The sequence below is a fragment of the Pongo pygmaeus genome, chromosome 1 (assembly GCF_028885625.2).
Source record: "Pongo pygmaeus isolate AG05252 chromosome 1, NHGRI_mPonPyg2-v2.0_pri, whole genome shotgun sequence".
NCBI classification, from domain to species: domain Eukaryota; kingdom Metazoa; phylum Chordata; class Mammalia; order Primates; family Hominidae; genus Pongo; species Pongo pygmaeus.
The window spans coordinates 130,030,177-130,054,348 of record NC_072373.2 but is presented as its reverse complement, the minus strand read 5'-3'; the positions used below and the strand labels follow the sequence as shown (position 1 = coordinate 130,054,348).

Below are 24,172 nucleotides of genomic sequence, written 5' to 3'. Positions count from 1 at the left end.
TAACACAGAGACACAAAGTCAGCACATGCTGTTGGAAAAATGGCATCAATAGATGTGCTTGAGGCAAGGTTGCCACAAACCTCCAATTTGTAAAAAAAAAAAAAAAAAACAAAGGCAATGTCTGTGAAGAGCAATAAAGCAAATCACAATAAAACGAGGCATGCTGTTATCATCATCTAACAGGCACATTTTGGTTTCAAAAAAAACTAGACATGTATTAAGATCTAATATGTATTTTACCATCCAGGAATTTTCTCAAGATTGTATTGCAGAAAATTTTAAAACCAGTTATTCTACTCTAATACTGTTATTTATTTTTCTTCAATATCACTTTTTTTCTAAGTATGTCTCTCTTGGACATGGTTTTAATCATTTGCAATATAAAGAGACATAGGCTTAATTTATAGCAGCCCTGAGTTAACAAAAAGAGATAATCCTGTTCGCTTATTTGATAATCCAGCTGAACCTGAAGTACTGATTTCAGCCTGTTCATCACCTGAATGGGCTGCCGTGGTTAGAGGGTTTCCAACACAGCTACTGGAAGACTTTTAAAAGGTAATGCCGTGATCCATGCAGCCAGGAAGGGGTTGGTCCCTCATAACTCTGCAATCCTCTGGGCCCAGTTTTCTTTTTCCTCTCCCGGGTGATGACACTAGGCCCACTGGTGGTACGTCTTTGGGTTTCCCTCAGTCTCAATATCTCAGTCAGGGTGGGCGAATTGGAAGAACAAGCCTTCTTGCAGACCACTGGTTGATTGGCAGCCTTTGCCATAGCTAATCTGGTTGTTTTCAGGTCAGTGACAGTCACTTTTAGGAGCAGGTTCGTTTGCTTTCAAAATCCATCTCCCCGTGCCTCTCAGGGTTCTTTGCCCCAAAGGACTTTGCCCTTCCTTACGCAGTGGACACCTTGGCACCCTCTGCAAACAGACAGTCCCGCAGAGGCCCTCGACGAGTGTCACTCCATCTGTTTCGCGCTCCTAGGAGAGGTGTAGCAGAAAGCAGTGCCCCAGGCCTCCACGCGACGGTGAAGCAGAAACCAGGGGCTGCCAGCAGAGCAGCCCAGGTGCGTCGCCTTAGGGACAGAGCTGCCAAGTGCCGAGCTGGGGCTGCCAGAGCCGAGCCGGGAACGGCATTTGACAGAGCCGAGGCGGAAGCCGGAGCATTTGGGGGACGGGACCGCGGGAACCCGGAAACGCCTGGGCTGCACCGAGCTGGCGGTGGCTACGGCGACGGGAGCCGGCGGCTCTGCGGGTCAGCGGTCGCGTAGGACCCAGCGGACTCGGCAGCCTGGGGCGCCCGGCGGAGCTGAACCGCGGCCCCCGGTGGTGGGCTCAGCCGGTCGAGCTGCGCCGGAGGTGAGTCCTTAGCGCACCTGGGGAGGGGCGGGAACCAGGAGGCCAGCGGCTGCGGGGCGGCCCGGGCAGCTCCTGGAGGAGGAGGAAGACGAGGCATGCGAGGAGCTGATGTGAAGTCTGTAGGGGTGAAGGGGACGGTATCGAAGACCTGAAATACAGTCCTAGCTAAGTAGGGGTGGGAGCAGATGAGGTGACACGCTGTTACTCCGACGGACGACGTGCGGAATGTGCTGGGTGGAGGAGGAAAAAAGGCCCGAGGAGAGGGGTGTGTCTAGCGAATGAAGACGGCAGTGTGTGCCTCAGCGCCTGGTGCGTGAGGAGCTAGTGACGGGTGGGCCCGGCTGGGGCCAGTCATTCCTTCAGTGAACATCCCATGAGCTCTCGCTCGGTGTTGAGCCCTGTGGTAGGCACAGATGCACCCGACCAGCACCTGGAGCTCAAGAAGCCGCAGGAACTTAAAGAAATGGAAAGGCTGCCCTTGGTAAGGCTAGTAAGAATACAAGGACTGTTTGAAGTGGGGTGAGATTCTCATCAGAACAGGTGTGTGGGTGCATTGCTTTATAGTAAAAGACGATCTTTTCTTATGTTCTCTTAAATGCAGTATTTGAAAATTAAGTCTTTTTGTTTTTGAAATCAACATTCGACTTTAGTAGTTAAAGATGAAATTTGGTGAAGTTTCTTACTTGGTGTTCTTATTCACTTTCACTGGTAAACTCAGGGTGTTTCAAGGGAATGACTTGTAAACTTACATTTCTGATGCTAACTTTCCTCCCAACTGTTGATTCTATCTCTTCAGCATCTCAAATTTAGTTCTCCCCTTTTTCATTCCCACTACCTGTCTGCTAAATATGCTCGTCTTTCCTCTTCTTACTTGCACTATAGCAATAACTTCCAAACTGGACTTGTCCTCAGCCTGGCACCCTTCCAGTCACTTGCCTCCATATTACTTTTAAAGCCAAAGATCTTATGACTTTCTTTTTTTGGTTGTTCCTTCTTCAGGAATACGCAGTGACTCTCTATCGGCTTCAGAATAAAATGTAAATTATTTAGGGAGGCATTTAATAAATTTTATATTATTTAGGGAGGTTTCAAATTTTTCCTTCAAAATTTGAGTCTGACGATGGCTCCAGTAAAATCAATATGATTCTTTTTTTTTTTTTTAGATGGAGTCTCGCTCTGTCACCCAGGCTGGAGTGCAGTGGCGCAATCTCAGCTCACTGCAAGCTCCGCCTCCCGGGTTCACGCCGTTCCCCTGCCTCAGCCTCCTGAGTAGCTGCGACTACAGGCGCCCGCCGCCACACCCGGCTGATTTTTTGTATTTTTAGTAGAGACGGGGTTTCACCGTGTTAGCCAGGATGGTCTCGATCTCCTGACCTCGTGATCCACCCACCTCGGCCTCTCAAAGTGCTGGGATTACAGGCGTGAGCCACCGTGCCCGGCCCCCAGTATGATTCTTTATTTTTTCCTTTTATTCTATTAAACAAGTATTACTTTTTTCCCACAAATCCTATTTTTTAGCCAAACTAGTCGTTAATTAGACGGCCAGTTTCTGAACATGCTATATGCCTGTCTGCCTTGGTGTTTGCTTTTATCATTTCTTCCTACAAAGAAGAAACAAGGAGGGCCTTCCTTGCTGTCTTTGTAGAAATTCTACTTATTCTTCAATTCCTAAAATGCCATCTGTTTCTTATGCAGCTTTCTGAAATCTGCCATAAATCCGTTCATTCTTTTTTTCTTTTTCTTTTTCTCTTTTTTTGAGGGAGTTTCACTCTTGTTGCCCAGGCTGGAGTTCAATGGTGCGATCTCGGCTCACTGCAACCTCTGTCTCCCGGGTTCAAGCGATTCTCCTGCCTCAGCCTCCCGAAGTAGCTGGGATTACAGGTGCCCGCCACCATGCCCAGCTAATTTTTTTGTATTTTTAGTTGAGATGGGGTTTCACCATGTTGGCCAGGCTGGTCTTGAACTCCTGACCTCAGGTGATCCACCTGCCTCGACATCCCAAAGTGTTGGGATTACAGGCGTGAGCCACCACGCCCAGCCCATTTTTTTTTCTTCATGTGTGCTGGGCTTTATAAATCTTACAATACTTGTTAAATTTCCATTGTAATTTGAGAGTTCTATTATCCCTACTATAATGTAAGCTTCCTAAGGAAAGAATTTGTACTTAACTACCTTTTTTTTTTTTTTGAGATGGAGTCTTGCTCTGTCACGCAGGCTGGAGTGCAGTGGCGTGACCCTCTCGTCTCACTGCCACCTCTGCCTTCCAGGTTCGAGAGATTCTTCTGCCTCAGCCTCTCGAGTAGCTGGGACTACAGGCGTGCATCACCACACCCAGCTAATTTTTGTGTTTTTAGTAGAGACGGGGTTTCGCCATGTTGGCCAGGCTGGTTTTGAACTCCTGGCCTCAAGTGATCCACCCACCTCACCTCCTAAAGTGCTGGAATTACAGGCATGAGCCACTGTGCCCAGCCTGTACTTACTACATTTTTAAAGCACTTTAGTACTTGAACACATCATGATGTATTAGACTCTTAAATATTTGTTACATTAATCATGTAATGAAACAGTCTGTTATTGTGCTCCTGGAGACAAGATGAGCTCTTGAGTTGTTATAGAAACTTACTGTGGATTTAATATTTGAAAATGCTTTTTTGTTCCATGTTTTAGTACCTCATTTGATCCTAGTAATAAATCGTTGGTGTAGGATAGTTATTATCACCGCCGTTTTATAGATAAGAATATTAAAGTTCAGACAGTGCAAATAATTTGCCCTGGGACCTACATATACGCCTTAGGCTGCCTCAATTATATCTGAAATTGATATAATTTGTGTCCTGAAACATGTGCCTTTTACTCAGTAGAAATTCAACATGTTGAACGAGTGATTGGATAAGTTACAGAATCAATGGAAAGAATCTCATTTGAAAGCCTAAACTTGTTCAGTAGCCATGAAGTATAACTTTTGAGCTTTTCCTTTCCTGAGAAGTATAGAGAGTGAAGTTTCTGTTTGATGTTAATCAACTGTGGATTTGTGTGTGTGTGTGTGTGTGTGCGTGTAAGTGCCAGAAATTTAGAGTAAGTTATAGACCTGTCTGGGTAACTGAAATAGCTTGAACATCATCACACTGACAGTTAATAATGTCATTCGTGAGTATTAATTTATTATTAAATAAGATTCAGGTGAATATGAATTGGTAGCTTAACATTAGATTTTAATCCTCACAAAAGCAATGTATTCTTAAGTATGTTCAACTTAATTATCTCTATTAATGAAGGAGTATAGTGGTTATATATTTTTAATCATTGTTTCTTTAATGTATCTTGTTATATAAATTTGAGTGTTTTATATATAAGCATGAAAATGACTTTAGAAGCTACAGTGTTGCTTAGCTTCTCTATCCAGATTGCCTGACCAGAACTCTTTCTAGTTTATCATCCGTATTGGAGATACCATCTAAAATGAAACCAAAGAGCCAGTTTAAAATAAGTTGCTGTACTTAGAGATAAGAAGTTTGATTGAAAAGGTATGCTAGGTCAGGAAGCATAGTAGAAATTAGAATTAAGATGAAGCTGAAACTGGGCCGGGTGCGGTGGCTCATGCCTGTAATCCCAGCATTTTGGGAAGCCCAGGCGGGCGGATCATGAGGTCAAGAATTTAAGACCAGCCTGACCAGCATGGTGAAACCCTGTCTCTCCTAAAAATACAAAAATTATCCAGGCGTGGTGGTGGACGCCTGTAGTCCCAGCTATTCGGGAGGCTGAGGCAGGAGAATTGCTTGAACCCGGGAGGTGGAGGTTGCAGTGAGCCAAGATCGCTCCATTGCACTCCAGCCTGGGCGACAGAGGGAGACTCCACCTCAAAGAAAAAAAAAATGAAGCTGAAACTTTGAGGTCATGTCAGATAAAATGCTAAGAAACAAGCTCATTCCACAAAGTATCTACACAGGACTTTATATCTACCCAGAGCCTAGTTTTTTCTGTAAAAGTTATATAAGTTTTTTTCTAAATTCATATATGCTATAAAACCAATTTCAAACAGCATTTCTAATAGTATTTTCTATCATGAGTAGGTTTTATAAAGGTATTCAATGAATAAGGCATTGTAGTATAATAATCACTTTATTTGATTTATATTCCTTAATCATAACCACCCTACAAAATACATACTGTTATTTATCACCATTTTATAGACAAGAGAAAGGAGGGACAGAGAGATTAAATAATTTGCTGTACTAAGTTGTAGAGACAGAATGTGAACTCAGTCTGAGACCAAAGGCATACTTTTATATACTATGGTGACTCACCCTCTAATACTTGGATGTGCTTTTTTGTTTTTTAAATAATTTTTTGTAGAGATGAAGTCTTCTTATGTTGGCTTGGCTGTCCTTGAACTCCTGGCCTCAAGGGATCCTCCCACCAGGGCCTCTGAAAGTGTTGAGATTACTGGTGTGATCAATCCATAGACATGCTTAAACACAGGCTTTACTGCAAAGACTATGGGCTTTGACTGAGATAAATCTTGGTTCATGTCTGAGCTCTGACGAGTTATGCAAGACAAGCCATACACTTAATATCTCAGAACCTCTGTTTCTTAATCTGTAAAATGAATACCTCCTTTTACAGATTAAATGAGATCTAAATGAGATAATACCTGTAAATCACCTAGCACAATGCCTGATATACTGTAGGTATTCAAGATTCTCTTACTATTTTTACTTCTCTCATGAAGTACAGTTATTACAGTTATTAGAAAACATTTAATGCAAACCAGTTTTGACCTGCATTTGTCTTTTTTTTTTTTTTTTTGAGACAGGGTCTCACTGTCACCTTGGCTGGAGTACAGAGGCACAATCTCAGCTCACTGCAACTTCTGCCTCCCTGGCTCAAGTGATCTCCCACCTTTGCCTCCCGAGTAGGTGGAACTACTGGCATGTGCCACCATGCCTGGCTAATTTTTGTATTTTTTGTTGAGACAGCTTTCACCATGTTGCCCAGGCTGGTCTCAGACTTCTGGGCTTAAGTGATCCGCCCACCTCAGCCTCCCAAAGTGCTGGGATTGCAGGCCTGAGCCACCATGTCCAGCCCCTGCATTTGTCTTTTATGTTATTACACAGAGTTGTGAAGAGATCATTCTCCCACACTAAATATTGTGGGGTTTATTTATTATTTTATAAATCAACATAGAGTAAATGCTTAATATATGAAAGGTGCTGGTATGGAGAAGCAGGAAATACAGTGAATAGAAGAAGGAAATGTATATCATTTGTCAACAAATTAGTCTGATAAAATTTATGAGTGCTATTATAAAAGGCACATGCAAAATGGCATGAGAGTATAGTAGAGTGAACGATTCAGTCTGCTTGGAAGACATATGAAACTTCACTGAAACTTGTATTTTGAGTCCTGTAAGATATGTAGAGGTTCTACAAATAGAGAAGGGAGAAGAGGTGTTTAAAAAGAGGAATATTTGTTCAGTGAATGCATGAAAGAACAAGATTGAGACAGGTAATAGTTTATGGCAGGAAATGTAGGTTGGGACCAGATTATGAGGGCTGTTTTATGTGAAGGAGTTTGGACTCTATCCTCTATTTTGTAAGAAGTCAATTAAACTTTACAAACAGGGCAAGGCACAGTGACTCATGCCTGTAATCCCAGCATTTTGGGAGGCCTAGGTGAGAGGATCACTTGAGGGCAGGAGTTTGAGACCAGCATGGGCAATGAAGCAAGACTCCGGCTCTACAAAAAAAAAAAAAAATTATCTGGTTGTGGTAGCATGCGGTTGTAGGTTCAGCTACTTGGGAGGCTGAGGCAGAAGGATTGCCTGAGCCCAGTAGGTTGAGGCTGCAGCAAGCCGTGATCACAGCACTGCACTCCAGCCTGGGTGACAGAGTCAGACTTGGTCTCAAAAAAACCCCCCCAAAAAAACAAAAACAGAAGAGATGTGATCAGACCTATGTCTTATTAAGACATCTGCTATATGGAGTCTAGATTAGAGTTGAGAGTGTCTGAAGCTTGCCCTCTTCAGTTAGGCAGAGTGGCATAAGACTTGAACAGTAAATGTAGAACAAACATAATTAATATATATTTATATTCTCTGTAGCTTAAGCTTATAGTATGTATAAACTTCTAAGACTGTGGGTTTACTTGGAAGTGGTTGCAATTTCATGTTTAGAAAAGGTGTTTGTTAAAAAAACAAAACTATACAGCATTTGGATTCGAATATTGGAATCTTGTTCTCAAGGGAAGGTGGTAATCTAACATTAATTATTTAAACACAATCAGCAGCTAGGATTTTTTAAAGTTTGAAAACCTTTGACAACAAAGGAAGATAAATTGTTCTGTAAAGGCACATGCACTGTAAGTTTATCACAGCACTATTCACAATAGCAAAGACATAGAATCAACCTAGATGCCCATCAGTGGTGAACTGGACATAAAACTATGGTACATATACACCCTGGAATACTATGCAGCTATAAAACAATGAGACTATGGCCTTTGCAGCAACATGGATGGAGCTGAAGGCCATTATTCTAAACAAATTAATGCAGGAACAGAAAACTAAATACCGCATGCTCTCAGTTATAAATAGGAGCTAAACATTCAATACATATGAACACAAAGAAGGGGACACAGTAGACATTGAGGTCTATTTAAGGGTGCAGGGTTGGAGGAGGGTAAGGATTGAAAAATTGCCTATTGGGTATTATGCTGATTACCTGGGTGACAAAATTATCTATACACCAAAGCCCCAGGACACACAATTTACCCATGTAACAAATGTGCATACCTACCCCTTACCTTCAATCTAAAATAAAATTTGGGGGAAAAAAAAAAGAATGTTTGACAGTTTGTCAGACCATAAATCCATAAAAACTGCTCATTCTATATTGTTTCAGTTAAATTATTTTCACATTAAATTTTTAAACATAATTTATGAATGCTACAAAGAAAACTATTTTAAGGCCCCTCACCATTCAGGTTTAACCTCAGGCTGAATAGCTAAACATTGTTCTCGATTACCCTTCTATGCTTTATTTATTTAAAACAGGGTCTTACTCTGTCACACAAGAAGGAGTGCAGTAGGCTCGGTGCAGTGGCTCACACCTGTAATCCCAGCACTCTGAGAGGTAGAGGTGGGCGGATCACCAGAGGTCAGGTGTTTGAGAACAGCCTGACGAACATCGTGAAACCCCGTCTCTATTAAAAAATACCAAAAAAAATTAGCTGGGCATGGTGGCAGGTGGCTGTAATCTCAGCATCTCAGCTACTCGGGAGGCTGAAGCAGGAAAATCACTTGAACTCGGGAGGTAGAGGTTGCAGTGAGCCAAGATCACGCCATTGCACTCCAGCTTGGGTGACAAGAGTGAAACTCCCAACTCAGAAGGAAGGGAGGAAGGGAGGAAGGGAGGGAGGGAGGGAGGGCAGTGATGTGATTACAGCTCATTGCTCCTGGGCTCAAGCAATCCTCCAGCCTCAGCTTCTCGAGTAGCTGGGAGTATAGATAGGCACACGCCACAACATCCGGCTAATTTTTAAAAGTTTTTTGTAAAGACAGAGTCCGACTATATTGCCCAGGCTGGTCTGGAACTCCTGGGCTCAAGGGATCCTCCCACCTTGGTCTCCCAAAGTGCTGGGATTATAGGCGTGACACACCGCGCCTGGCCCTTGTATGCTTTAATACCTAAACATTTGAAAAATCATTGGAAAATGCTAGAACCTTGTAATGTTAGTGCATGGGGAGCAACTCTATCTTAATGAGTAATTATATTTTACTTTCTGCGTATAGATATGTTTCAGTTGGCATGTTTTGATACATGTAGTATATCTGAGATTGAGCAATAAATTATGTTTGAAGGAGTCAACTTGAATAGTCTAGTATGGACAGAGACTAAAATTGGGAAATATTTTTCTCTAGCTTATAAGCTTTATATCTGATTATATATTATTAATATTTCAAGTTATAAAAACAAACATACTAATGAAAATAGTGACAATCTGTACTGTTTTGCCTTTTATGTCCTTTCTTCCCCCTACCCATGCCTACCTATGTCTTTTAAAACAGCAAAGAGGCTGGGCGGGGTGGCTCATACCTGTAATCCCAGCACTGTGGGAAGCTGAGGCAGGAGGATGGCCTGAGCCTGAGACCAGCCTGGGCAACACAGGGAGACCCCATCTTTACAAATAAAAAAATATTTAAAAAATTTAGCTAGGTGTGGTGGCACATGCCTGTGGTTGCAGCTACTCAGGAGGCTGAGGTGGGAGGATAGCTTGAGCCCAGGAGGTAGAGGCAGCAGTGAGCCGTGGCATATGCCACTGCACTCCAGCCTGGGGAACAGAGTGAGACCCTGTTTCAAAAAATATAAAATAAAATAAGAAAATAAGAAATAAAATAATAAAACAAATTGATGTTTTCCAAACTAAGCGGTAGTAGAAGAATTGGTTTGTAACACTGGCCAAGTCCTTGTTTTTTCTATGGAAATGTTACGGTTAAACATTTAGTTTTGTGAGCAAAAAGTGGTTGGGTCAGTTTTCTATGAGAAGATTACTGGAGTAGTTTCTCATTCATTTAGTATCTTTGTTGTTACTGAGTCCAGAATATATTTTAAAAAGTATTTATTGAGTGCATACTGTGTGCAAGGAATTGTTCTATGTACTCTTCAGTAAACCGGTTTTCCTAATAATTAATTTTTTAAAATATAGCAACTTAATTTCATCCAATCTTTCTCTGAAACATATTTAATGCTTTCTTCTGGAATAGACATAGAGTGTTCCCTTTGGCAGCACATATACTAAAATTCGAACATTATGGAGAAGATTAGCATGGCCCTTGCTCAAGGATGCTACACAAATTCATGAAGCATTCCATTAGGGAAGAAAAAATAGATGTAGAATTGGAAACGTTACATTTAAAAAATATAGACAGTTCCTCATATTAATTTCTTATGGCTGCTGTAACAAATTATCACAAATTTTATGGCTTAAAACAACAGCAATTTATTCTCTCACAGTTCTGGAGACCAGAAATCCAAAATTAATATAACTGAGTTGAAATCTAATTGTCAGCAAGGCCTCACTCCATCTGGTTGCTCTGGGAGAGCATCCATTCCTTTCCTCTTCCAGCTTCTGTTGGCTGCCAATATTCCTTTGCTTGTGCCCGCATCACTCTAATATCCAAGGACAGCATCATCAAATCTCTCTCTGCTTCATCTTTATATTGCATTCTTCTCTTGTGTATCTGTATTCTCCTTTTCTTTCTTCTCTTTTTTATTTGAGACAGAGTCTCACTCTGTTGCCCAGGCTGGAGTGCAGTGGCGTGATCTCGGCTCACTGCAAGCTCCACCCCCCGGGTTCATGCCGTTCTCCTGCCTCAGCCTCCCGAGTAGCTGGGACTACAGGCGCCCACCACCATGCCCAGCTAATTTTTTATATTTTTAGTAGAGACAGTGTTTCACCATGTTAGTCAGGATGGTCTCGATCTCCTCTATCTCATGATCCGCCCACCTTGGCTTCCTAAAGTGCTGGGATTACAGACGTGAGCCACAGTGCCGGGCCTCCTTTTCTTTTTAAAAATATTTTTCCAGGCCAGGTGCAGTGGCTCATGCCTGTAATCCCAGCACTTTGAGAGGCCGAGGTGGGTGGATCACCTGAGGTCAGGAGTTCAAGACCACCCTGGCCAATATGGTGAAACCCCATCTCTACTAGAAATACAAAAATTAGCCGGGCATGGTGGTGCAAGCCTATAATCCCAGCTACTCGGGACACTGAGGCAGGAGAATCTCTTGAACCCAGGAGGCAGAAGTTGCAGTGAGCCAAGATCACACCATTGCACTCCAGCCTGGGCAACAGAGCAACACTTCGTCTCTCTCTCTCTTTCTCTCTCTCTCTCTCTCTCTCTATATATATATATATATATATATTCCGGCTTTATTGAAGTGTTTATATATATACATATTAATTAAATATTTGATGGCTGATTTCCATCTGGAGAATTGTGTGATAACTGTATTTTTTTACTTCTATCCCCAATCTTCTTAGTTTTGAATCTTTACTAATGATTAGTGCCTGTAGACCCTACCTGGCTTTTACACAAGTCTCTGTTCTTTGTAGAATATCTTTAACTGTTGAAAATGGTGGGAAGTGACCATAACAGAATGAGGTAGAGCAGAATTGCATGAGAGTGTGGGGAAATGGGAGGATGGGAAGGAGTAAGTTCATTTTTACATGGCACCACACATTGAAAGGAGATCTTAGAGATATTAAGTCGTTTTGTTTTCCAAATCATGCATTTCTGTAAAGAGTACAATAGTGCTGAACGATTTTTATCTAAACATTAGAATGCAAATAGGTTTTATATTTGTATAGGTAAAGAAATATCCGAATACTCTTGGTTTTATTTGAATCTAGGAATGGAAATTTTGCAGCCTATGAAAGAACAAGTTAAAAATGGATACCACTGTAACTTACGTACAGGTGATATTTTCTTAGTAAACAGTTACCGTTACCTGACACCTTGAGGAAGAAAGAAAAGGAAAAACAATGAAAAGTTGTTTAACTTAGAATGTGATAGGAGCCTGTAAGTTATAAAGAGTTGGTTAAATGTTATTGAGCAAAATTTTGCTTTTCTTAAGCACTTAAGAGGCAACTAATTTAGGGGAGGCTATTGTTTCTATCATAAAAATTGAGTTTATTATATCTGTAGTGTAAATTACTTTCTACTTATTTCTTTCACTTACATAAAAAAGGTTTTTGGATTTTCCACGAGATTATTATGAATTTCAAGTGCAAGATATTGTTGCTCTTCTTCTTGAGTACTGTATCTACTTCTGAGGTAGTTAGAAAAGAATATATACAAATACCAGTGTCAAAAGTTAAGTCAGTTATGATGAATTTTATTTGTCATTATTTAGCCTGTAATAATAGGTTATAGTTTTAAAGTTTTGGCATCATGGAAGATAATGGACAAAAAATTGCAACTGAGCTCAGCATTTCTGTATGTATATACTTTTTTCTGGTGATTTATTTGGAAAAACCTTAAAATGTTTGTTTTTTACCCTAATAGTTGTCTCTGACCAGTGTATAATGTGACATATTTGCATAGCACTTTGTAACTTGTGTGTTTTCATATATACTCTCTTATGTCATTAACCTCTAGTAGACTGATATTGTTACTAAGGGAGTATAGTGTTTAGAAAATGTAAACATAGCTTACTCTAAAAATCATAACTTAGGAATTTAGCCCTTGTTTTTATAATAGAAGGAAAATTGACTTGCAGAATATCTAAGATACTAGGTAGTCTAAAAATGTATATGAATTTTATTTTATTTTATTATTATTTTATTTTATTATATTTTTTATTTTATTATTTATTTATTTATTTTTGAGACAGAGTCTTGCTCTGTTGCCCAGGCTGGAGTGTAGCGGTGGGATTTCGGCTCACTGCAACCTCCTCCTCCCGGGTTCAAGAAATTCTTGTGGCCTCAGCCTCCTGAGTAGCTGAGATTACAGGTGTGTGCCACCATGCCTGGCTAATTTGTGTATTTTTAGTAGAGACGGGGTTTTGCCATGTTGACCAGGCTTGGCCCGAACTCCTGGCCTCAAGTGATCCGCTCACCTCAGCCTCCCAAAGTTCTGGGATTACAGACATGAGCCACTGCACCCAGCCTGTATATGAATTTTAGTACAGTTTTAAAACATTGACTAAACATTTAGTTTTTTAGGACTTTTAGTGGCTGGAGACATATCAGCAAAATACAGATATTGTCTCAGAATGATAAACTTTATACACAGACTGAAAAAGTATACAGACTATACATTGGTGAGCCACTGGAAATAAGTCTGTAGTAATACTGATTTTAGGGTTTACCTACACCTACAAGGATGTATTTTTTTTTTTTTTTCTTGAGACAGAGTCTTGCTGTGTTGCCCAGGCTGGAGTGCAGTGGCACAATCTCAGCTCACTGCAACCTCCGCCTCTTGGGTTCAAGTGATTCTCGTGCCTCAGCCTCCTGAGTAGCTGGGATTACAGGCACACACCACCACGCCCAGCTAATTTTTTGTATTTTTAGTAGAGACGGGTTTTGCCATGTTGCCCAGGCTTTGAACTCCTGAGCTCAGGCAATCCGCCCACCTTGGCCTCCCAAAGTGCTGGGATTACAGGTGTGAGCCACTGTGCCCGGCCTGTATTCTATTTTTGAAAAGATGAATATAAATTATTAGTATATGGTGTTTTGAATATTTTAGAACTTGGTGTAGATCTGTAATGCAATTAATGAAGATATAAATAATTTATCAGTATCTCATTAATTTGGGGATGGGGTGGTAGTAAGTGTGCATTAATGAAACATATACATTATGAAATGTATATTTTTAAAATATTTAGACCTGTAAAGTAACTCGTAATTGGCTGATAAAACCTTGTAAAGCAAGGATCTTTGGGAGCTGCTTTAATAAAAATGAAGGTAACTAGTATATCACATATATTTAAACTATAGATTTTAGTGTGTTTGAAAATCTTTTTCTCTTGAGTATTAAATAATTACTGAAAATATCTTTGAACATGAAATAAGCTAATATTTTTTGTATAAAATGCAAAAGTAAATTCTAACCAAGCCATCATCCAAACTCATTAAATCCAAATGAATGGAGTTTAGATAAATGAAATTTTCTTGTATATTTTCCCCCAAGAGGTGAGAATAGATTTAAAAATAATAAAACTCAACTTTATAAATATCAAACATCCAAAAATTTAGAGGAGAATTAGTGATTAGAAAGCAAGTTCAAGATCCATTAGGGTGACAAACAAAACCCTAAAATATTTTTTGTGCACAGGACTGTAAAGGATTTATAGAAGTACTAGCAATGTGATTGCTGTATCAAATCAGTGTGATTGTAATGTCTACACTCATACCCAAAGATTATAATTATGGATCATTATAATAATTATACAATAGTTGATTATTATATGTTATATTTTACTATGTAGATATACTCAACATTTACAATTTACAAATTTATGTGGAACTTTTAGAAAAAGTTGAAATTAGATTAATAGAATTGTGTGTGTGTGGGTGTGTGTGTGTGTTTCAGGACTGGAGAGGAGTGGGGTGAAGAGAAATTGGATAATGGCTACAAAAATACGGTTGGGGGCCAGGCACGGTGGCTAATGCCTGTAATCCCAGCACTTTGGGAGGCCCAGGCGGGCGGATCACAAGGTGAGGAGATCGATATCAACCTGACCAACATGGTGAAACCCCGTCTCTACTAAAAATACAAAAAATTAGCTGGGCGTGGTGGCGGGCGCCTATAATCCCAGCTACTCAGGAGGCCCAGGCAGGAGAATCTCTTGAAACCGGGAGGCAGAGGTTGGAGTGAGCCGAGATCGCGCCACTGCACTCCAGCCTGGGCGACAAAGCGAGACTCCGTCTCAAAACAAAACAAAAAAACAGTTGAATAGAGGGAGTAAGTTTTAGTATTTGATAATACAATAGGGAAATATATTATTTATTATTTTTTTTCGAGATGGAGTCTTGCGATTCTCCTGCCTCAACCCCCTGAGTAGCTGGGATTACAGGCGCCCACCACTACACCTGGCTAATTTTTGTATGTTTAGCAGAGACGAGGTTTCACCATGTTGGCCAGACTGGTCTCAAACTCCTGACTGTGTGATCCGCCGGCCTTGGCCGGCCTTGGCCTTCCAAAGTGCTGGGATTACAGGCATGAGCCACCGCACCTGGCCTTATTTTTTTATTTTATTTTACATTTAATTAATTATTTTACATTTCAAAATAGCTAGAAGAATTGTAGTGTTCTCAACATAAAGATTAGTTTGCGGTGATGGATGTCCCAATTAACCCTCATTTAATCATTACACATATACATGTATGAAAATATCACATGTACTCCCAAAAGAAGTAGATCTGATATATCGGTTAAAAAGTACAAAAACAAGAAATAGAGGGGACCTGAGAAATCATATGAAATATTAAATTTTTAAAAATAGCATAAAAACACTTGTGGCTTATATAATATTTGGAAGCCGGATAATTGATTCCCCTGGGGGGAAGAGGAAAGGAATAGACTTAGAGTTGTTGATTAAAGGGGCCTTTGCATCCTCATAGCTTAGCTCCCATTTAGGAGTGAGAACATATGATGTTTGGTTTTTCATTCCTGAGTTACTTCACCTAGAATAGTGGTCTCCAATTCCATCTGGGTTGCTGTGAATGTCATCATTTCATTTCTTTTTATGGCTGAGTAGTACTCCATTGTATATATACCACAATTTCTTTGTTGATTAATAGACATTTGGACTGGTTCCATATTTTCATAATTGCAAATTGTGCTGCTATAAACATGCGTGTGCAAGTATCTTTTTCATATAATGACTTCTTTTCCTCTGTCTAGATACCTAATAGCGGGATTGCTGGATCAAGTGGTAGTTCTACTTTTAGTTCTTTAAGGAATCTCCACATTGTTTTTCATAGTAGTTATACCAGTTTACATTCCAACTGGCAGTGTAAAAGTGTTCCCTTTTCAACACATCCATGCCAACATCTATTTTTATTTTTATTTTTTGATTTTGGCTGTTCTTGCAGGATTAAAGTGGTATCACATTGTGGTTTTGATTTGCATTTCCCTGATAATTAGTGATATTGGGCATTTTTTCATATGTTTATTGGCCATTTGTATATCTTCTTTTGAGAATTGTCTGTTCATGTCCTTAGCCCAATTTTGGATGGGATTGTTTTTTTCTTGCTGATTTGCTTGAGTTCCTTGTAGATTCTGGATATTAGTTGTTTGTTGGATGTATAGATTGCAAATATTTTCTCCCACTCTGTGGGTTGTCTGTTTACTCTGCTGATTATTTCTTTTGCTGTGAAGAAACTTTTTAGTCATCTGTCTTTGTTTTATTTGCTTTTGGGTTTTTGGTCATTAAGTCTTTGCCTAAGCCAATGTCTAGTAGGGTTTTTCTAATGTTATCTTCTAGAATTGTTATGGTTTCAGGTCTTAGATTTAAGTCCTTGATCCACCTTGAGTTGATTTTTGTATAAGGTGAGAGAGGAGGATCCAGTTTCATTCTTCTACATGTGGCCAATTATCCCAGAATCATTTGTTGAATAGGGTGTCCTTTCCCCACTCTATGTTTTTGTTTGCTTTGTTGAAGATCAATTGGCTGTAAGTATTTGGCTTTATTTCTGGGTTCTCTATTCTGTTCCATTGGTCTATGTGCCTATTTTTATAACAGTACCATGCTGTTTTATTGACTATGGTCTTATAGTTTGAAGTCAGGTAATGTGATACCTCCAGATTTGTTCTTTTTGCTTAGTCTTGCTTTGGCTATGCAGGCTCTTTTTTGGTTCCATATAAATTTTAGAATTGTTTTTTCTAGTTCTGTGAAGAATGATGCTGGTATTTTGATGGGAATTGCACTGAATTTGTAGATTGCTTTTGGCAGTACGGTCATTTTCACAATATTGATTCTATGCATCCGTGAGCGTGGGATGTATTTCTATTTATTTGTGTCATCTATGATTTCTTTCAGCAGTGTTTCATAGTTTTCCTCATAGAGGTCTTTCACCTCCTGGGTTAGGTATATTCCTAAGTATTTTATTTTATTGTTTTGCAGCTATTGTAAAAGGGGTTGCGTTCTTTATTTGATTCTCAGCTTGGTCACTGTTGGTGTATAGCAGAGCTACAGATTTGTGTACATTACTTTTGTATCCTGAAACTTTGCTGAATTCATTTATCAGTTCTAGGAGCTTTTTGGATGAGTCTTTAGGGTTTTCTAAGTATACAATCATATTATCAGCAAACAGCCACAGTTTGACTTCCTCTTTATCAAATTGGATGCCTGATTATTTTCATTTTGAGTTTATTCTACTGTTAGGCAGAATAGTAAATTAAATTTGAATTCTTTATAGGTAACCTGTTACAAATGATCATTTGTTTGCATATATTCTACTTTTTTTTTTTTTTTTTTTTTTTTTTGAGACAGGGTCTCACTCTGTCGCTCAGGCTGGAGTGCAGTGGTGCCGCCATGGTTCACTGCAACCTCAACCTCCTGGGCTCAAGTGATCCTCCAACTTCAGCCTCCTGAGTAGCTGGGACTACAAGCATGCACCACCATGCCCAGATAATTTTTGTATTTTTTAGGAGAGACATGGTTTTGCCACGTTGCATAGGCTGGCCTCTAACTCCTGGGCTCAAGTGATCTGCCTGCCCCTGTGCCTGGCCATATTCTACTTTTCAACTTTTAAAAACATACATTATAATAAATAAAGAGCATTAATAATAACTGTATTATTATGATCAATGTTTATATTGATGTTTGGAAATGGAAGTGCAAAATTTTCAAAGTATATCCTGACCTTTAATTTTTATTTATTTATTTATTTATTTATTTATTTTTTGAGACAGGGCCTCTCTTTGTTACTCAGGCTGGAGTGCAGTGGTACACAATCTTGGCTCACTGCAGCTTTGACTTCCCAAACTAAAGGGATACTTCCTCTTCAGACCCCAATAGCTGGGACCACAGGCACAGGCCACCACGCCCAGCTAATTTTTGTATTTTTTGTAGAGACAAGTTTTCACCATTTTGACCAGACTGGTCTCTTACTCCTGGAGTCAAGTGATCTGCACACCTGGCCTCCCAAAATGCTGGGTTTACAAGCCTGAGCCACCACGCCTGGCCTAAATTTTCACTTGAAAAGAAGTTAGAGCATTGCTGTTATAATAGGGACATTATGGTCTTGTTTGCACAGAATAAACAAAAGACTTCCTTGAACAGATATGAAATCATTGTTTGACATTTTCCAGGAGAATTAGATGCCTCTGCCAAATGTAAGTTGCTGGAAACTTGCTCTCCTTCCATATAGAGATAAAGGCACCAGGATGTCCTGGAATTTTACAATAGCGTGTAGTGGGAGCCAGGGAGCCTGATGTAAGCTATATAGGCTGGTGTCTCCAGTTACTAGTAGTGACCTTGAACAAATCATCTACTTCTCTGTTCACTATTTTCTTCATTTTAAAGTGAAGAAATTATATTAGATGATTTCTAAAACATACCTCTAAAGTGCTATAATTTTATTTCACATTGGACAAAATTGAGATAGATGATTAAGAAGTCTATGTATTCTTTCCTCTAAGCTTGATCCTCTATTTGTAACAGAGATATATTATTCAATTTTTGTCTCTGAAAGTCAAATTAAATGCTTAAGATTGGTTTTTCCAATAATTATAATCTATGTATATTTAATGGTGAGTATACATATTTTACCATTAAAAATTTTATCCTTATACTCATGGTGCTGCATTGTTCGTGTTTGGAGCATATTCAGTTGAGGCATTGCTGAATTTAGTAAGCTAGACTTAATGCTTTTAGGAATATATCTCTCTGTAACTATGGTACTTAGCCTAATGTAGGCATGAAATAATGATTGTTGAATCTGTTTGAATATATTATATATATTACAATAATTAGGAGTTAAGGATCATATATATATATACAACCATACCTAAACCATGGTAGCTTGGTTGTAGCAACCTGGCAGCTTGATAGCTTGGGTTGTGAGAGCTCTAAAGAGATATATTATAAACAGCGTTCACATTTGAAAAAATTTAGGTAGAAGTTGGACTCATGGAAAAGATAGAGGTGGAGTGAAGAATAGACTAACAGAATGTCCTTAGAATTAATCCAAAGAAATCAGAGCTAGAGCCAAAGTTGTGAACAAAGCCTGGTTAGGAATGCTATTATTTGGTATGTCCTCAATCTTTAATTTTTTTAAATCAACTTTATTGAGTTGTAATTTACATATAATAAAATGTACCCATTGAATAAAATGAACCATTGTACCCCTGAATTGTAGATTTAAACAAAATCCACAATTCAGTGAATTCTGATAAATAAATTCAATCATATAACCACCACACAGTATTTCCACCACTACCAAAAATTCTTTGCTGTCCCTTTGCAGTCAACCCTCAACCCCAGCCCCTATCTATAGGTAACCATAAGTTTGCATCTGTCATTATAATTTAATTTTGCCTTTTCTAGAATTTTATATAAATGGAAAGATAAAGTATACAGTATACTGTTTTGTTTAAATTTTTTTGCTCAGTATGTTTTTTACTTTTTTTGGGTGCTTTAGTGTGGCAGTATTTTATTCCTTTTTATAGCTGAGCATTATTCCATTGTATGGATATACCACATAGGATAATTTATTCAAATATTGATGGGCATTTGGAGTATTTCATTTTTGATGTTACAAATAAAGCTCCTATAAATATTCATGTACAAATATTGTTGTGAACATGTATTTTCAAATTTCTTGGGTACATCTAAGAGTGGAATTGCTAGGTCATATGAAAAGATTATGTTATTGTTTTCTTCCTTCTCTTCCTTCCCTTAATTCTGTCCCTCCCCTCTCCTCCCCTCCTCTCCTTTCTTCCCTTCCTTTCCTACCTTCCCTTTCTTACCTGTCTTTCTCCCCTTGGTCTCCTCTTCCCTCTGCTTTCCCTCCTCTCCCCTCCCCTTCTCTCCTCTCTCCTATCCTCTTTTTGTTTTTATTTGAGAGGGTCTTGCTCTGTTGCCCAGGCTAGAATACAGCAGTTCAATCATAGCTCACTATAACCTCAAACCTCCTGGGCTCAAGCCATCCTCCTGCCTCAGCCTCCTGAGTAGCTGGAACTACATGCATGTAGCACCAAACCAGCTAATTTTTTTATTTTTTGTAGAGACGGGGTCTCAATATGTTGCCCAGGCTGGTCTCAAACTCCTGGCCTCAAGTGATCCTCCAGCCTCAGCCTCCCAAAGTGCTGTTTTCTTTTAATAAGGAATTAATAAACTTTTTCAAAGTGGTCGTACCATTTTGCATTTTCACTAGCAATGTTGAGGGCTGTTTGCTGTAAATCCCCTTTAACACTTAGTTGTATCAGTTTTTAAAATTTAGCCAGTCTAATAGGTACATAATGGTATCTCATTGTGGTCTTTATTTGTATTTCTCTAATGACCGTGATGTTGAACACCTTTTCCTATGCCTATTAGTCACTCATTTGTCTTTATTGATAAAATATCTTTGTTTTTTTGTTTTGTTTTGTTTTGTTTTGTTTGAGATGGAGTTTTACTCTTGTTGCCCACACTGGAGTACAATGGCCCAGTCTTGGCTCACTGCAACCTCCATCTCTCAGGTTCAAGCAATTCTCCTGCCTCAGCCTCCTGAGTAGCTGAGGTTACAGGCACCCTCAAGCACGCCTGGCTGATTTTTGTATTTTTAGTAAAGATGGGATTTCATTATGTCGGCCAGGCTGCTCTTGAACTCCTGACCTCAGGTGATCCACCCACCTCGGCCTCCCAAAGTGCTGGGATTATAGGCATGAGCCACCATGCCCAGCTGGTAAAATATCTTTTGCCTATTTTTAAATTGGATTGTCGGTCTTTGATTTATTGTATTATTAAAGTTCTGTATATATTCTGGATATATTGTCAGATACATGTATTGAGAATATTTTCTCCCATAATGTAGTTTGCCTTTCATATTATTTTACAGTATCTTTGGAAGAGCAGTCTTTAATTTATTATTGTTTTATTTTATTGAGGCAGAGTCTTGCTCTGTCACCCAGGCTGGAGTGTGGTGGCATGAACATGGCTCATTGCAGCCTTGACCTTCTGGGCTCAATTGATCCTCCTGCCTCAGCCTCTTGAATGCTGGGACCACAGGTGCATGCCACCATGCCTAGCTAATTTTTTGTAGAACTGAGGTCTCACTTTGTTGTCCAGGCTGGTCTTGAACTTCTGGGCTCAAGTGATCCTCCTGCCTCAGCCTCTCAAAGTGCTGGGATTACAGGTGTGAGCCACTGCACCTGGCCCATTTTTTAATTTTAATGTGTCCAATTTATCCATTTTTTTCATTTATGGTTTGTGCTTTTTGTATCCTAAGAACTCTTGGCCTATCTCTACATGATTACAGTTTTTTTCCTATGCTTTGTTATTATTGAATATTTATAGTTTCAGCTTTTGTAATGGCTATATGATCCATTTCTAGTTAATATTTGGTGTGAGAAAGTTAGGGGTAGAGGGTTATATTTTTAAAAATACATACATCTGGCGAGGCAAGGTGGCTCAAGCCTGTAATCCCAGCACTTTGGGAGACCGAGGCGGGCGGATCATGAGGTCAGGAGATCGAGACCATCCTGGCCAACATGGTGAAACCCCATCTCTACTAAAAATACAAAAATTAGCTGGGTGTGGTGGTGTGTGCTTGTAATCCCAGCTACTCGGGAGGCTGAGGCAGGAGAATTGCTTGAACAAGGGTGTCAGGGGTTGCAGTGAGCCGAGATCGTACCACTGCACTCCAGCCTGGTGACAGAGCGAGACTCTGTCTCAAAAAAAAAAAAATAAATAAAAATACATAGATCTCATTATTCCAGTCCAGAACTATTTGTTGAAAAGACTGTCCCCTTTTTTCTGTACCTTTGTCAAAGAATGTTTGACAATATTTATGTATGGTTTAATAGACTGAATATTTGTGCTCTTCTCCCCTCCGTCCCCTGCCTCCCCGAATTCACATGTTGAAATCCTAACTCTCAATATGATGGTATTAAGAAGTAGGGCCTTTGGGAGGTAATTAGGTCCTTAAAGTGGAGCCCTCATGAATGAGATTAGTGCCTTTATAAAAAGAGACCCCAGAGAACTCTATTTTCTCCCATGTGAGGATACAATGAGAACACAGACATCTGTGAACCCAGAAGAAGGGCCTCACTAGAACCCAAGGTGCTGGCACTCTGATCTTGGACTTCCAGCCTGCAGAACTGTGAGAAATAAATTGCTGTGTTTATAAGCCACCCAGTCTATGATACTTTGTTACAGCACCCTAAGCTTATAAGACATATGGATCTAAATCTGGACTATATTCTGTTCCATTGATCTATGCTTCTGTCCTCATGCCAATACCAGGTTTTGTTTTTTTGTTTTTTTGTTTTGAGATGGTGTCTCACTCTGCCGCCCAGGCTGGAGTGCAGTGGTGCAATCTCAGCTCACTGCAACTTTCGCCTCTGGGTTCAATCAATTCTCCTGCCTCAGCTTCCCGAGTAGCTGGGATTACAGATGCCCGCCACCATGCCTGGCTAATTTTTTGTATTTTTAGTAGAGACGGGCTTTCACTATGTTGGCCAGGCTGGTCTTGAGCTCCTGACCTCGTGATCTGCCTGCCTTGGCCTCCCAAAGTGCTGGGATTATAGGCGTGAGCCACCGCGCCCAGCCACCAGTTTTGATTACTGTAGTTTTATAGTAAGTCTGGAAGTTTGGTAACTTAAGGCTTTCAATTTTGTTTTTCTTTTTCAAAATCATTTTGATGGTCTAGGTCGTTTGTCTTTCCATATGATTTTAAAATAAGCTTGCTTGGTTTTTGTTTGCTTGTTTGTTTACCAAAAAAGCCTACAGCGATTTTGTTCAGAATTGAATTGCATCTTCAGTTAAATCTATGACAAAGGATGTGATCATCACTAGGAAAGCAGTCAGGTATTACACACTGCATTAAGTCCTTCCTTGAATTCAAGTAAGATCTGATAGATCTGTTTTTTTTAATTTTTTATATTTTTATTTTATTTTTGACACGCAGTCTTGCTCTGCTGCCAGGCTAGAGTGCAGTGGCATGATCTAGGCTCACTGCAACCTTCCCCTCCCGAGTTCAAGCTATTCTCCTGCCTCAGCCTCCCGAGAAGCTGGGACTACAGGTGCGCGCCACCATGCCCAGCTAATTTTTGTATTTTTAGTAGAGACGAGGTTTCACCATGTTGGCCAGGCTGGTCTCGATCTCTTGACCTCATGATCTACCTGACTCAGCCTCCCAAAGTGCTGGGATTACAGGTGTGAGCCACTGCACCCAGCCAGGTAGATCATTTTTATGTCTACCATGGTAATGGTGGTTGATAGTGTTCAGATTTTCTATATTCTTACTGGGTTTTCTTTTTTATTGTTATTTTACTAATTACTGAGAAAGGTAGGGTAAAAATCTTTAATTATGACTGCATTTACCTGTTTTCCCCTTTAGTTATGTTAGTTTTTGCTTTATATATTTTGAAGGTATGTTATTAGGCACATATATATTTAAAATGGTTATATTTTTCTAATGTATTGACCCTTTTATCATGATGAAATGTCCTTCTTTGATTCCAGAAATAAATCTTATGTAACCCATTTTGGCTGATATTAATAAAGTTTCTTTAATTTTTTTAGTTATTTTTTTCATAATATATCTTTTTTTGTCCTTTTACTTTTTAACCTATATATGTCTTCGTATTTAAAGTAAGTCTCCTGGAGTAATACTGAATTGCTTTAGGGAAAATATAGGGATTTTGAATTAGTATCATTGGGGGAAACTGAGTGAAGGGTACATATGAACTCTTGTACTATTTTTTAAACTATATGAGTCTAAAATTATTTTAAGTCTTCATAATTGCTTGTTGCTGCATTTTTAAGATAGCTTGCTTGAAATTCTTTTCTGACTATTGCAACAACTGTGTCATCTCTGCATTGTTGTCTGTTGGTTGTCCTTACTCATCCAAGTTGAGACCTTTTTCTGTTTGTTGGTATAATAAATATACTTACTTTGGATTGTTTCCTGAACTTTTTGCATATTACATTATGAGACTCTGTTTCCTATTTAAATCTTCTATGTTAATAGACAACCACTGGGGAGCGAGGAAAAGTACTGCCTCCTTGCAAACATTTGCCTTCTATAGGGCAGGAATGGTCAGCAGGGCTCTGTGCCACAGTTTCTGTGGCTGTAACCCCTAGTGGGAGGGGGAAGGGCCACCACCTC

General features: G+C 39.5%; 1 protein-coding gene and 1 non-coding gene across 12 annotated transcripts in view; both read left to right on the top strand.

Annotated features, from left to right (window-relative positions):
- Positions 1-1,193: 1,193 nt before the first annotated feature.
- Positions 1,194-24,172, top strand: part of SLC35A3 (solute carrier family 35 member A3) — a 67,307-nt gene continuing 44,328 nt past the window's right edge. For 7 of the 11 annotated variants that reach the window (XR_008500560.2, XR_008500559.2, XM_063652618.1 and 4 more), the window contains exon 1: positions 1,582-1,835. Coding sequence is in view for 5 of the 11 variants with exons in the window: in XM_063652618.1 (XP_063508688.1) it covers positions 1,728-1,835 (108 nt within the window). In the remaining 6 variants the exon portion in view is untranslated. Of the gene's footprint in view, positions 1,355-1,581; positions 1,836-24,172 lie in introns of those variants that run through there. The other 4 variants (XM_054475045.2, XR_010123955.1, XM_063652633.1 and 1 more) reach the window with 4 other exon arrangements.
- LOC129023304 (U6 spliceosomal RNA) lies at positions 10,123-10,229 on the top strand. The gene has a single exon (XR_008496762.1). It is a non-coding gene; the product is annotated as a U6 spliceosomal RNA (small nuclear RNA).